Genomic DNA, 15,000 nt, shown 5'->3' on the forward strand with positions numbered 1-15,000 from the left:
CTGGAGTATGCGTTACACAGGGGCGAAGTTTTTAAGAAAAACCAAGCTTCAAAATTTACCTATGAACACGCTTGCTCTGTCAGAAAGTTCCTTTCACTCCTAGCGACCAACTACCACCTGAAGGAAATGATTGTCACGAATTTCAAAAAGCTTGAATCTGTCCTTGCCGACGCCGAGTGCGAATTAACCAGCCAGTTAAAGGTGAATTACGACTTAATCGAAGTGTCAGATGGATGGTGTTTCTCGCTAAGTCGAAGAACATTTGTCCATAACCCGTTAACTGAAGTTGCAAAAGAAAGTCCACGGGCATTTGTACCGTACTCACACGATAAAGAACCAGATGTCAAGCATTTCAAAGACATTCTGGAAAACAGTTTGAGTCCAACTGATGTGAGTCACTTCTGCGAATACTACCTGCGCCTCTTTAATCACGGAATCAAGCAGCGTAAAGAAAAAGTTATGTGCCTGATTGGGGAGCCCAACAGCGGGAAAACAAGTTTGTTCACGCCAGTGACTCGAATAGTTCCTGAAAGGTATTTGCTAGTTGTTTTGTGAATGTCTTTACTGTATTTTGTCCATATATCGTTTAGCGTCTCTCACTTGATTGATGTTTGTGTGCGAATTGATGTCTGCCAACTCGAAGTGTTTTTGTACTGTTGCGACAGAGTGTTTGAGCTGTTGGAGATGGTCAGATTCCTTGAACTGTGCATTTGCACTGAGATCTTGTTTTTCCCTTGATTGTGTCCATTTTTTAAAACTTGTTGATGTTCTCGTTGCCAGGTACATAGCCATGATCACGAAACAGAAGGTTTTTAATAAGAGTCTTGTGGACCAGAACACACAAGTCATCTACATGGACGAAGCCCATCTGAACCTGCTCGATCCAGACGACTGGAAAATTTTGACTCAAGGTGACCTAACAGCACACGATCGAAAATACAAGAAATCCCACCCGGCGGTCATTCGATGTCCAATGTTCATTACATGTCAGGAAGAGATGAACTTTGGTGAACAGAACAATGCAGCCATGGAGGCCCTTCTTCGCAAGTTTTATTTTAGAAGCCTAAACTCTCCTCCAATTCCAGGGGTGCAGAAGTCACTGAGAGACAACGCAATGGACTGCCTTGTGTGGGCCAGCAATGTCGCAGTCACTCCAGATGACGAAGTACCACCTCAGATGCCGGGATCTGATTCAAAGCCACACGAAGTTGAGGACGATGAAAAACAGAGAATCAGAGCCATCAACTTGGACAGTAAGAGCGACCAGGAAACTAGCGAACAAGGAGAGCTAATGGCGGAAGAGGGCACAGATATAGAAGACTTGGGAGAAGAGGAGGCAGATTCAGACACAGAGTCAACACAGTCAAGAAGATGGGTCAGGACACTTGAAACAATTTCGAAGCTTCAAGATCTGCAGCCATGCCATAGCCTTAAGAACAGACAACTCGGTCTAATCGCTGCTGGAGTGAAACGCGCTAGAAAGGAAAGGGAAAGTGAAGCCCAGTGAGGTAAAGAGCGTATTCTAGAAGAAAAAACACAACACTGGATCGCCCTCGGCATGATAAGACAAGAAGATGCTCACCTCCTTGAGACGATGCAGGGCCCTTACCATCCGACAATCGAGCGTTCAAGAGACGAGTACTTTGCCAAAAAGAAAGAAGAAGAACAGAAGATGTTGAAAGAAACGGCTGCCAAATACTACGAGAATGAATTGGTGTGGGCCAAAGAAAAGGAGCTTCGACAGTTGCAAGAACAGGAGGACGAAGCGACTGACATGAACGTCAAAAGAGCCTTGCAATACATGATAGGAGTCACGGTCGAGGCGCTTAAGTTGCACTTTAAGCGAGATCAGTTACCTGGTCTTTTGAGACTGGTAATAACGGAAAGAAGAAAGAGAGCGATGAAGAGGAAGTGGCTGTCTATAGATCAAGCACAACGCGTAACAAGTGTATGGGCGCCCATGCCGTATCCATTTGATGGGTCCGAAGAGCAAGACCAAGAAATTTTCATCACTCCCTCCTCACAAGCATCGACGTCATCAAGAGGCCCGAGCCAACGTATTCAGGGACGCAATTCCAAAGAAAGGCCAGCCCAGACCAGTACTCCAGTTCCAAAGAAGGGAAGAATAACGCACTTCTTTACGCCGAGCCGACAGTGATATTCGAGCTTGTTATGAGTCAGAGTACTAAGATATTATTGGCAATTTATTACCTAGTGTATGATGTACACCAAGTCTCTGCTGAAATGTAAGAATAAATGTCATAACTGGTATTGCTGTATTCACGTCCTGCGTTCACGACGAATTTGCAAAACTTCCTAAATGCATGTCACAGAAAACGAATTTTTAAAAGAATAAATTTCATGCGATGGAGGGTAAATGTAGGTGACCTGGTTTTGCTACGGTTTGTTACATTTCGAACTAAATTTTCTGGTCGCACGATTTAAAAGAGCGTTCGGTTTTCGTCCTTTTTGAAAACGAAAATCTGGATCTCTCAGAATAGCTGTCCAATTTCAGAACCCATGGCGATCTAGTCCCATCTTCAAATATTTATCCTCTTCAGGAGTGAATAGAAGAATTTTTCTTCCTCTCAAAGAATCGGGCGTTTTTGAAGCATTCTGGCTTTTGAACTTAGTGGGCGTAATGAAAATGTTGTCTTCTTCGGGGGTCGACCCATCGTCATTTTCTTCTTTTTCAAGCGAGGACGCGGATTTGTCTGAAAGTCTTGATCGGAGATCCATTTCTAACTCAGAGCCCTTCTCGCCATAAAGTGATTCCAAATATTCGTGCGCCTTGGTTCCCACCTCTCGGGATCGTTGGTTTTGATAATGCACTCTTGCCACAATAGAACTATGCTTCTGATCCTCGGAGATTGTGCCCTGTGCCTTACTACTAAGTTTCTTGGAGCTAGCCGTCTCCACTATTTGTCGGTAACGAGTAAGGTGAACGCATTTTCCGCTCGCGTCAAACACCAATTTGCTCATCAGCTCGCCAAGTTTGTGGTGTTGGCCGCCATTTCTTGTGACTAAGACGTAGTCACAAGTTGGTTTTAGGTTAGGCCGAATATGGTCGATGTAGCCATCTAACACGTGCATGCTTGTGTCGGTAAGGAAAAGAGAGTCGAAGCCATATTTTCCAGCGGTTTCAAACATTTTCTGATCGACAAATCCACCGTCGTTCTTTGCTGAGCGCACCATTTCAACAGTGAAATACTGGTAGGTCATTGGACGTAAGCCTTTAACCTTGATAAACAGATATACCGCGAGGAATTTTGTTGCAAAGGACAACTCCAGTGGAGATACTGTACACGGTTTATCCTTGCATGCTTTGAGAACGTTCTCGTAGCGTGGCAAGTAGCGCTTAACAACCTCCAGAAGCTCTTCTAGTGTGGCCCAATGTCCCTTGGATTCTAAGGTGTCGATGTCGAGTTCATTTGTCCATTGTAATCGCATCATTTTTGAAACTGTTTTACGGACTTTTTTCAGATAGGTTTCTGTAGACAACAAACCCGTCAACACAACCTCGGATGCCCCGTTTACTTTTCTGAAATCCATCAGTTCGGCAATGGCGTCTAAATAACCAATGCGCCAATGTTGTATCAACAAATTTGAAGAGCAGATTAGGTGAGCACAAACTAAAGTCAATCATGTCCAGAGAAAGTTCTTCTTCGTCCTCGCAACAGAATTTTAGAAACTTAAGACATTTGCTAACGGTTTGTTGCGCTTGTCGGTCACTCTTGCATCCTCCACCACTCCCCGTTAGCCAAGACAGAAGTTCTTGAACGATTACACTTGAGCGATCAAATGTAGGTACAGATCTTGCTGTGAGGGTTGGATTTGTGCCGTTTTCTTTCTTTTTGGGACTCGTTTCTTCTTGATTGGGGACGTATTGGGGTTTTTCATCAAAATAAATGAACCAGCCGTGTTTGCTCTTAACCTGTTTTCTGCAACCTCTTTGAGACACAAATCCATCATGGTTACAATCGTTCACTGGACAATGAAACAAACCATCTAAATCGTCTTCTTCCAAGTGAAGCCTCTTCGGTTTTGGAGATGCACTCGGAACTTTTGACCAATTTGTCTCTGTACTTCTTCGTTTGCTCATCTTGAATCTGGAAATCAACGTTTACTTACCCGCGACTTCGAATTTTAAGTATGTTTTTTGGCGGTTTGCGGACCAATCAGTTGGGGATTTTGCGCTACCTGCCTCAACTTGCCTATTTTTGAATGCTTCTTTTTCTTCCCGGCATTGAAAACAACAACAAAAAAGGAACAATAAATCTTGGACACCTTGCTAATTGTTCAGAAATAAGCAATGTATCATTAACGCGAAATATCTGATTTATTCAAATTCGCCCAAGCCTGCCTAAACACGCCAAGATAGCTAGTCATAAAGACCAGAGAGTATTTTTCAACAAAAACAGAAAAAAAGAAAGAAAAAGTTAAAGAAAATTCATATAAAATCGGAACTTCTCGTGGCCTACAAGGGAAATGTGTTCCTTATTAACGTATAAAGGACCAGTATGATTCGGAACAATGGTGTTCCTTTGTAACACTAATGGGAACTGATAGCAGTTACATAGGAACAATCGCAAAGCAGAACAGGCTTTATCGGAACAGCTGTTCCTTTTTGTCAAGGACAATGCGATTTTATGTTAAATATTAGGAACAACAAGTTCTTCTTCGATTTAAGGGAATGATTAAAACAGGAACAACTGTTCTCTTTTGTTGTGAAAGAGACCAAAATTAAAAACAGACCGCACAAAAAAAGGACCTTTTGTCCCTTACGAGACGAAAACGGAACATCGAGTTCCTTTTCAAGAAACTAATACAAACTTTGAGTTCCGAATTGCTACGACGAGGAACTCCGGTTCCCAATTAAGCAGATTTGGGTTCCTAAGAACAAATTTCAACGAGAAACAAAAGTTCCTTTAAGTGCTCAGTTTACTTGTTCCCATGTTGATTACAGGAACAAAAGCAATAACGCGCGGAACACTTGTTTTTAAAGTATCAGAACTCGGTTTGAAAGGATTAAAATCATGGGAACAATGTATGTTCATTTACATGCTAGCTTCAAGACGCCTGCGAAAAGATATCGCGCAAATATAAGTTATATCAAGCCAAATTTTTGGGTGTCATTAATTTTGGGAAACGTATATGATGATGCTGACAGTGGTGACGATGACACTGAACAATCGTAATGGCGATGATGACACTGAACAATCGTAATGATGATATTAAATGCTGCGGACAACAACAATGATGATGATGGTGCTGGTCATGTTGACAGTAGAAGTAACATCAATGTTGTGAGACGCAGATTTGTAAGTGTTAATAAAAGTTGTTGTATAAAGCTATTTTAATCGGCTGTATTTGTTGATAGCATCCAGCTGCAGCTTTTAACATTTTTGCTGGCAAAACGCTTGCATAATTTTTAATGCCCCCCCCCCCCCCACCCTTTAAGCCATGCATAAAAAATGTTGCCCCCCCCCCCCCCCCCCGATAAATAATGACCAGTCCAAGACAGAGGGGATTCAGTGACTTTTAGCTTACAGCCTAGGGCTTCCTTTTCGAAATTGAGCAAAATATCAGACACTTTTAGCGGTATTCCTCTGGGCTCAGGATGTGAAAAACACGAATAACAATCGAGTATATTTGGCATTCGTAATTTTGCGCGATTTTTCGCAATTAGGAGTCTGCAGGTATTTGAAACAGCCGTAGAAAGCGTAAAAATGCTAGGCTGCTAAGCTGACATAAATATGACAGCTTTTTTCTGCGAAGAAAGCTATGGAAAATGGCTGTTCTTCCCAAGTTTTCACATCCTGCGGGACATTCGTGCGACCAGATGAAAGCTACATCTATTCTTGAAAAAGCGTCCTTTTCGGTGCCGATGGGCGGTGTTCTGTTTTATCGTGACACATTTAAAAAGATCGTAATTTGAAGAAAATTTTGAGGGGTCGGCACCGATGGAAGCATGAAAGACACGCACAGCTCAAAGGTTGGATGTCAAGGTAAATGAAGGTATTTTGATCAAATTAGAAGGCAAATACCAGCGTAAATCCTTGTTATTTTGGCGCTATTTGGCGGCTCAAACAATGAACGAAATGGTAAAAAAACCTTCGCTTTTTATGTAGTTGCATATTATTTATCAGGGAAAGGTCGGCACATAGAATTTAATTTATTTGAACTGCCAAAAATTGATAAGTTATTTTAGATCCCATACATTTCTTTACAATATCGGGCAGCCATTTTTTCTGTTCCATTTGATTGACATGCGGTATTCGAGCCGCAATATGACTCGAATTTCTGGTAATCGGATCGAGATAATAACGGATTTGATTTAATTTGGAGTCTGTGATAGAACACCACCACAGCTAAGCAAGTTTTTACGCGTTTTTTTTTTTTTTAAGAGTGAACCTTTCTTTTAAAATTTCTGCTGGGAAAGAACGAAAGCTGCCATGTTTGGATATTAGTGCAGATTAGGTAACAAGGACGTCAATAGCTTACATTGTCTGCTCGACACGAGCTTTTCTGGAACAGGACATTTGCGAAGTACGAAGTTCCAAATTGCCGTTCCTAAACGGCAATTTGGAATATGATTTCAAGAGTGACTGTAGATCTGGTGAAATACAGAACGGAAATATATATCAGTTTCGCATTAGTTGTCTTTGATTTGGAGAATGAGCAAAGCAGTATTTTAGCCAGATCCTCCTCTGAAAGATTCGTGTAAAAGATAGCTATCAAGATTGGAGAAGTAAATTTATAACGATGGCAACGATCATAAAAAGAATGATCCTGATGATCGCTTAAAGAAAAAAATAAATTAACTGAACTGCCTAACCTGCTTGTAGGTAGAGTGACAGTCCAGACTAACCTGTTTGCATGTAGAGTGACAGTCTAGACTAACCTGTTTGTATGTAGGGTACAGTCCAGACTAACCTATTTGTCTGTAGGGTGACAGTCCAGACTAACCTGTTAGCATTTTAGGTGACAGTCCAGACTTGTCTAACGTGTTTGTATGTAGGGTGACAGTCCAGACTAACCTGTTTGCACGTAGAGTGACAGTCCTGCTTTGCCTTTATAGCCCACTCGGTAAAAGAACACGATGTAGCATAACTTGGACTGTTTTGTGATTGGAGGGCTGATCATGGCTGCGCGTCCGCCAACATAAGACCATTGGTCATTACCAATGTATAGGTATTTTCCTGAGATGAGAAAATTTGCCAAGAAAAATTAGTTACCGAATTCTATTAAAAGCTAGGCCCCCCTCTCCCCGGGGGAACTCCCATGAGAGAAGGTCGGGGATGATCGTTGGAAAATTTCGAATTAATTTCCTAAGGGAGGCCAATCTGGGTATGGCTCGAGCTTCATTTGAGCCCTAAATGATATATATGAGCCCTAAATTATATATACTGCTTTGAAAGGGACGGATGAAAATAATAACTTTTTGTCCTGGTTGTCTTAAGTGAGACCCAAATCCGTTATGTACACCCCAAAGAGAAACGATGGTAATCCCTGATCTTTTCACAAGGGAATACCCCCTGTAGCTACAGTACCTTGCTCGGGTAATTGCTGAGTGTCCTGTGAAGCCATCAACTAAATTCATACCTGTCGAAGAGTAAATAGCACGGGGGGTAATTGTCCATGTCCGCGTAACATTGATTCCATTTATTGACATATTGGTGAAAGTCTGCCAGCCGCACAAGTCAAGCTCGTAGGTACATGGAGCATCTGTGGATTATAAGATGGTAGGATATTAGCCTCGACTTAATCAGTCTTCTTTCATTCATAAGTGTATAAGTAACGGCAACATGAAATATAATCACTGAAATGCAATAAAATCTATAACAGTGAAGCAAGGCTGATTACTACGTAGGAAACCTAACGGGACAACGACAAGATAGAGTCGAAACTGAGAGCCAAGAATTGCAACCGTGGACCGCTCTTTCGACCCGGTTGGATCTCGTCAACACGGTGCAGCAGCAAAAAAAAATTGAGTCTATGTCCAGTGAGATCCTATGCCTGCAATTTCATCCCAAATTTGTCGTCTAAAAAACCAAACCATTTCAAGGCAACTATCAAATTGAAATTAAGATGTACCACAACAACGTTTGTCCTGAGTATATGAGTTAAATATTAGTTGGAACGGCGGATCCAGGATTTTTCTCAGGAGGGGTTGCACTAAGGAAGGGCGTAACTGACTGGTGAGTTAAACAACTTTTAAAAGCGAATAGGAAGAAGAGGGCTTCATCTCAGGGAGGGGTGCGCACCTCCTGCACCCTCTCCCTAGTTCCGCCCCTGAGTTAAATCGTCAGCATCTCACGCGTTCGTGACGTCTTCATTGACACGGGATTATCGTGCAGTGATGTAAACAGGTTTGGACTCTTTACACACCATATAAGTTTGAATACGATCTTGGAGATACGCTGGCGCGGGAAAAGGCACAAAATCCCTCCCTCGAAGAATACGAAAGAGAAAAAGCCCATGCTAAATGTGGTTAAAATTAAACTTCTGGAAAATCGGTAGCCCTTCAACTGAAGCGTGCAACTACCCCTTATTCACGGCGTTATCATAGATCTATTTATTTTTAGTTTAAATTTACCGCGAATTCAGACCCCGCAGGAACCTCAGTGACCACTAACAAGCACGGACTTAATTTTTAAGTGACGTCATCATTTTACCAAAGATTTAAAAAAAACCGTCACTTCTTTCCTTACAGACACGTGCTCATGTAGACCGGAACTGACCTATTTCGCGGGGAAAAACTGAAAAGCCTAAATATAGACCGGCATGTAAAAATGCCGTGACATAGGTTTATTATGGGAGTTGCACGCTCCTATTGATGGGCTCTTGAAAACATGTTCCTATAAAACGTTCTTACCATTAATACTTATGGCTTCTACTAAAATAGCGATCTTAGAGATGACATCTCCTCTCCACTGTACCAAAATAGCATCACGTGGTATAATCATCTCTCTATGAACAAGATTCGCTATATTCCACTCGTTCACGATCGCTCTAGTAGTGTTAATGGAGTCGTAAATTACAAAATTTTGCAGTCCGGAATAGTATGGCACAGTTAACTTCATTCCTTGACCTCTTGCCACCGTCAGCACTTTATGACAACCTATCCATGTGCTCTTGGGTCTTGGAATATCAAAATAAAGATGCACTTGATTCTTTACAAAAACAGCTTTCTTCTCACTGCATAGAGATACCCTTCCAAAGTGGACTCGAGGGACATTTTGGGCTCTTGCTTCCTCAAAGGCAATACCTCTTTGGTTTCTTGATGATTCCGAACTATCTACAAAAATGCTGCGTTTTGTCTGTACAAAGCCTATACCAACTCCTCCGGTGTCAAAAAAAGTGCTGTTTTTGAGATGTACGTCCGTTCTTGGAGAGTAAATGTGTAGTCCACCAGATGAACAGCTTCGCACAATGATGGATTCCAGTTTGGGCACATTTGTAACCACCTCTACTGCTGGGACAGCCATTCCATGGTGGTTACCACAGTGTGAAAAATGAACATGGGTCAAGACAGACTGGGACACGTTCTCGTCTTTGGAAGATACAAAACGTAGATTTCCCCAGGGTGTCCCCCGACACTTCGCCACAACATCTATCATACTGCTTGAATCGAGTGTTGGCGGCCTTGTAGAGCAATCATGTAAAAATGTTTCGTTTCCTAGACAAAGAAATTCTACAGGCTGCGATCTGTTGGCATTTTGGCTAAATGCATCAGTGCTTACCACGGTAGCAACCGGTGAACCATACCCAAGCTGTCTACATACTACTTCAGCGATGTTCCTCACGTGCATTTTGGTGAGAGCAGACATTGGTGTCCAAGACCTGTTGTGAAACACCTGTGCCCTCCCCTCCCAGGGAAAATCTCCATGCATAAGTCGCACAGGGAAAAGTGAATCTTTATTACTGCTTGCAGGCTCTTGTATCGTAAATGTTACTGGTTTGTCAAGCGTTCCGTGAGTCTTGAGCACTCCAGCAACAAGTATGCTCATCCCAGGGCTTACTTTGACTGTGACACCTGCTTCTATAGTTAGCGTGACGTTATCTACAACGGTCAAATCTGAAGTCACGCTGTAAGGGCTTTGAGAGGCTTTTAGTGTTATAGAGTCAAACAATCGTCCCGAAAGAACTTTTCCATGCTGTTTGAAATCGTGTCGATTGACGGTGGTTGAAGTTGGGTCATCACCACTTAGAAGAAAAGGCCAGTCATCAGCAATAGCAAAATCGTAATTATCATCAAAATCCAAAATCCTGTCACGCACTTCGCTTCCAATAACTGTACCCCACCAGTTATGAGTCACATTCACTACATCACTCCAAGAAGTGGCGGGAAACCTGACACATAGTTCCCTCCTATAGCTGGGATTATTAAATTTGTTAAAGCTGAAATCTGATTCTTTGTAAATGCCAGAAAGAACAAATGCACAAGAGTCGTCCGCAGTAGACAAATGTGATGGTATGTAAGCAATGTTACTGCATAAAGTGTTGTTGTTGAAAGCAACCTTTCCTTCCTGAATCGCTACTTGAAGAAAGACAACGTTCTCTGCTCTGTTTTGTGTGAAGATATTGTTTGCCAAAGTTGTGTTTTCGTCTAAGTGAAGGACCTCTACGACACTATTATTTTCGCAATTATTCTCATTAAACTGGTTACCTGCGATGAAAATTGGAACATGGACGGGTAAAGATACAGCTGATCCTTCACGGAGCACACAGCGTCCTAAATTGGACGTGAAGTTGTTGTTTGTAATCATTACACCATTACGCTTCACTCTCCTTCCGATGTTTATCACTGCTTTATCTGGGCACTCGTTAGCCAGGAACAAATTACTATGGACAACTAAGGGTGATGTCCATGTGTCGGTATATTGAAAACGAGGCATGTGAAATGAGATGACAGACATTCCTCGATTTTCCTCAAAAGTATTATTCACAAATACCCAAGAACCCTCGGTTCTGATGTTAACAGCAAGTCTCTGGTTACGAAAGAAATAATTGGACTTAAACTGTACGACTGGTAAATCGCCTTGGACGCCATACCTAAGGAAGCGAGAGAAATAAATGGCTCCATACTTGTTCCACGAAAATGTACTACCGCTGACGAATAACGTTAAGCTTTTTTGATCTCTGATGCTGATTCCGAAACCATTGTACGAGACCCTGGTGTTTACAATGCGAATGGCACTATTGACATCGTTTCCAATATCCACGCCCTCTATCACGGAACCATTGATAACACAGTTCTCGATTGTTAATTCCATAGAGGTCATATCCGGAATATAAATCCCTTTTAAGTTCCGTTGAAGATTTGTTGACACGATTTTAACGATGTTGATGTCCCATAGTATAATATATATTCCATGGTCTTTGGTGCTGGTAATGTCTGTTTTTGTAATGCTGAGAGATTTTAACGAGTTTCCTGCTATAAGGACACCGTATTGAAGGCTGTTGCTTATGTTTACCCGATCTATGTTGATCTCCCCACTGATGTCACGAAGTTGTTCATTCTCTGCAAAATTAATAAGAAGATAACAGATAAATGTCAATTTCGTCTAGTTCCACTGAAGAAAGAGAACTATTTAATTTTTTTTCTTCCATAAAAATAAACGTTTCTTCTTGGAGTGTTTGCTCGGCTCCGGATTGGGCGTTCCGGGTTTGAGCGTTGTGTTCTTGAGCAGGACACATTACTCTCACAGTGCCTCTCTCCACCCAGGTGTCTACATAGGTACCGGAGAACCCATTGCTGGGGATAACCCTGTGATGGACTTGCATCCCATCCAGGGAGGAGTAGGAATGCGCCTAGTCGCTTCATGCTCAGAAACCAGACATAAGCGTCAGACAGATGGGTCACTTGGCTCGTATGCAGACTTTACTTTATCTCATGATTCTCACCTCTGGACTACCCCCATCCATAAACAATTTTAAAAAGGCTGTATTCGTTTGCACCACTTCCTTTCCGTTCTCGAACTTCACTATGTAAGTATAGGAGTTGGGAACTAGCCCCGAGACCCCTCTTGGTCCCTCATCCGGGATATGAATGTTGTACGTAGAGATCGCACATGGCGGAAATACAACTTCATCTGTGTTTACAATTTGTCTCGTTTATGCTTGTTCTCCTGATACACATCGCTAAACGTGGTGTCAGAAGTGGGATAAACCTTTTCTAGAACCACTCCAGCAAATACTTCGATCAAAGGGGAAAAAAAAACTTTTCACGCAACGTTATATTGGATACACGAACTCATGGCGACGAGTCTCAAGCGCCCAGAACTCAATCTAACCGGAAACATTTCCGAAAATTTCAAGAACTTCGAAGTCAGGTTCAAATACTACTGCGTTCAAGCGAACTACCGTAATCTCGATAAAGACCCAGTGACAGCGCCAGCCGATTATTATAAGAAAGCACAGCTCGAAATCACCGCGCTTCGGTCGGCCATGCCAGACGAAGCCCTTCAGGTCATACGATACACAATAGAGCCTCAGATGGCGATCGATGACAGAGCCAAACCTTGGATTTGGATGGAGAAACTTCGCCTACACTATACAGGTTCGACTGGCAGTTCATGTCTGGCCGACAGATTTAAGTTTTGGGGCCTTAGCCAAACACTGACCGAATCGGTACAAGCATGGGAAGTTAGGATTAGGCAAGCCGGCAGTCTGTGCTCTTATGGAACACTCAGTGACGAAATGTATCGCGACAAATTTATATTTGGTCTCAACAACGACACCATGCGAGCCGAGTTGCTCAAAACACATCTCAAGCCCGACAACACACCTCAGAGCATGGCTGATGTGGTGACCGAAGCCAAGGCCTTAGAGTCTGCCTACACCGCAAACAAGCTGATAGCAGCTTCTTCGAAATCAACCATCGACGAATGAGTCCACTGGGTAAAACATAAAGAAATGAAGCTACGTAGAGAGCCTGGAACATGTCATTGGTGCGGAGACAAACGGGAACCTCACCCGTGGAGACAATGCCCAGCAAGGGGCAAAACATGTTCAAAGTGTGGCATTAATGACCATTTCGCCAATGTGTGCCTGGCAAACGGCCCGCCCCCACAACGACGGAGAGGCTCATACCCCCTCCCACCAGCAGCAGCCGGACCCACAGCCAAACACCCAGTAACAGGGGAAGTGGACGAGCAATGTTACTCTCTAGAAACTCCACAGAAGAAGAGGAAATACTTTGTAAAACTACCCCTGTCAGATACCGGCTCACACTTCCGGCCAATTACAGTCCAGATTGACACTGCAGCCTCATGCAACACTCTATCTCATAGTACCCTCACCTCTCTGGATCGAGACGTGCAAATGTCAAAATCTCCTTATCTCTTACACCCATATGGGAACACTCGCCCATTGAGACCTTTGGGTCAAGTCGAGCTAGTGTGCCACAGGACCAACCACTATGACACCCTAACCTTCCAAATCCTGCCAGACGACATCATGGCCAACAAGCCCGCCCTCTTATCAGGGGGTGACAGTGAAAGATTGGGACTTGTCAAAATAGAATCTGACACTGTCTTCTCCCAATCTCCCTCAGTAACAATTTCCAACTGCAACACAGCACAGGACACCCAAGAGCAAGTAGAGTGCAACCACATCAAACAACTCCACAAGAACAAAACAAGCACCTGTAACCCACTCCCTTCTCCATCTCAACCAATCATCATCCCTGCTAAACGGCGACTACCTACCGCAGGTACACTTCAGAAAGAACACATTTTAATGGAATATGCTGAGAACTTTGAAGGCCTCGGTTGCCTTGGGCCCCCAGTGCACTTTGAAACCAAACAAGATGTAACGCCAGTTCAAAGGCCCATCCACCGAATCCCGGTGGCAAAACGGGCTGCGGAAAAGAGTGCTCTAGACAAATACGAGAAAGCTGCCATCATAACTAAGGTTGTGGAACCGACTCCATGGTGTTCAAATGAAGTCATCAGAGAAACCCCCAGAAAGGTCCGTATTTGTATCGACCCCAGTTAGACCATTACCAAGGCCATCCTCCGCCCCGTTTACCAAATGCCAACCCTCAACGAGCAGCTTCATAGACTAGCTCATGCCAAATGGTTTTCTCTTGTTGATGTACGCGATGGCTTCCTCCACATACCCCTGAATGAAGAGTCCTCGCACATGACCACAATGCACACCTCTTATGGCCGCTACCGCTGGTGACGCCTTCCTTTCGGGATCTCAAGTGCCCCTGAAGAATTTTAGATGCTACTTATTTCTGCTCTAGAGGGTCTAGAGGGCATAATTTGTATAGCTGACGACATTTTGGTCTTTGGAAAAGGAACAGATTTCACTGAAGCTGAGAAAGATCATGATCGTCGGTTTGTAGCCCTAATGGAACGTTGCCTCCAAAAGAACATTAAACTAAAGCCCACTAAACTGCAGTTCAAGTTAACAGAGGTGACGTTTATGGGTAACATCATCACAGCCAATGGGATGAAAGCCGACCCTGACAAAGTCACTGCTATAACTGCGATTCCCACGCCAAGAAACAAGGCCGCCCTCCTACGATTCCTCGGAATGGCCAACTACCTATCGCCATACTGCTCAAATCTCAGTACCGTAATTAGACCCCTCACTGCCCTAACCCAGAAAGACCTCCCATTCTCCTGGACGGAGATTCAAGAAAGAGCCTTCAACGACGCAAAGCAATTGATCGCTGCTGCACCAATTCTCCAATACTATGATCTAGGGAAACCTGTGGTACTCCAAGTGGACGCCAACGAAGAAGGCTTGGGGGAAGCTCTCCTCCAACCGAACGACGAAGGTAAACTTCAACCAGTCGCCTTTACCTCAAACAGCCTGAGCAGCACCGAACAGCGCTATTCACAAATCGAAAAAGAATGCCTCGCCATCTGCAACACATTTGGAAAATTTGATCATTGGCTGTTCGGCAAATCAGACATCACAGTGCACACAGACCACCAACCCCTCGAAACCATCTACGAGAAACCACTTCACAAGTCACCC

General features: G+C 43.3%; 1 protein-coding gene and 1 pseudogene across 1 annotated transcript in view; both read right to left on the minus strand.

Moving 5' to 3' along the window:
- LOC137971103 (protein bark beetle-like) overlaps positions 1-15,000 on the minus strand; it is a 57,821-nt gene that overhangs the window by 18,766 nt on the left and 24,055 nt on the right. Inside the window, exons 9-11 of the mRNA XM_068817823.1 lie at positions 8,879-11,527; positions 7,606-7,728; positions 7,041-7,202 (exon numbers count right to left, since the gene is read on the minus strand). Coding sequence (XP_068673924.1) covers positions 7,041-7,202; positions 7,606-7,728; positions 8,879-11,527 — 2,934 coding nt within the window. The remainder of the gene's footprint in view (positions 1-7,040; positions 7,203-7,605; positions 7,729-8,878; positions 11,528-15,000) is intronic.
- LOC137970382 (uncharacterized) lies at positions 2,512-4,102 on the minus strand (annotated as a pseudogene).

This window comes from Montipora foliosa, chromosome 9 (genome assembly GCF_036669935.1).
Source record: "Montipora foliosa isolate CH-2021 chromosome 9, ASM3666993v2, whole genome shotgun sequence".
NCBI classification, from domain to species: domain Eukaryota; kingdom Metazoa; phylum Cnidaria; class Anthozoa; order Scleractinia; family Acroporidae; genus Montipora; species Montipora foliosa.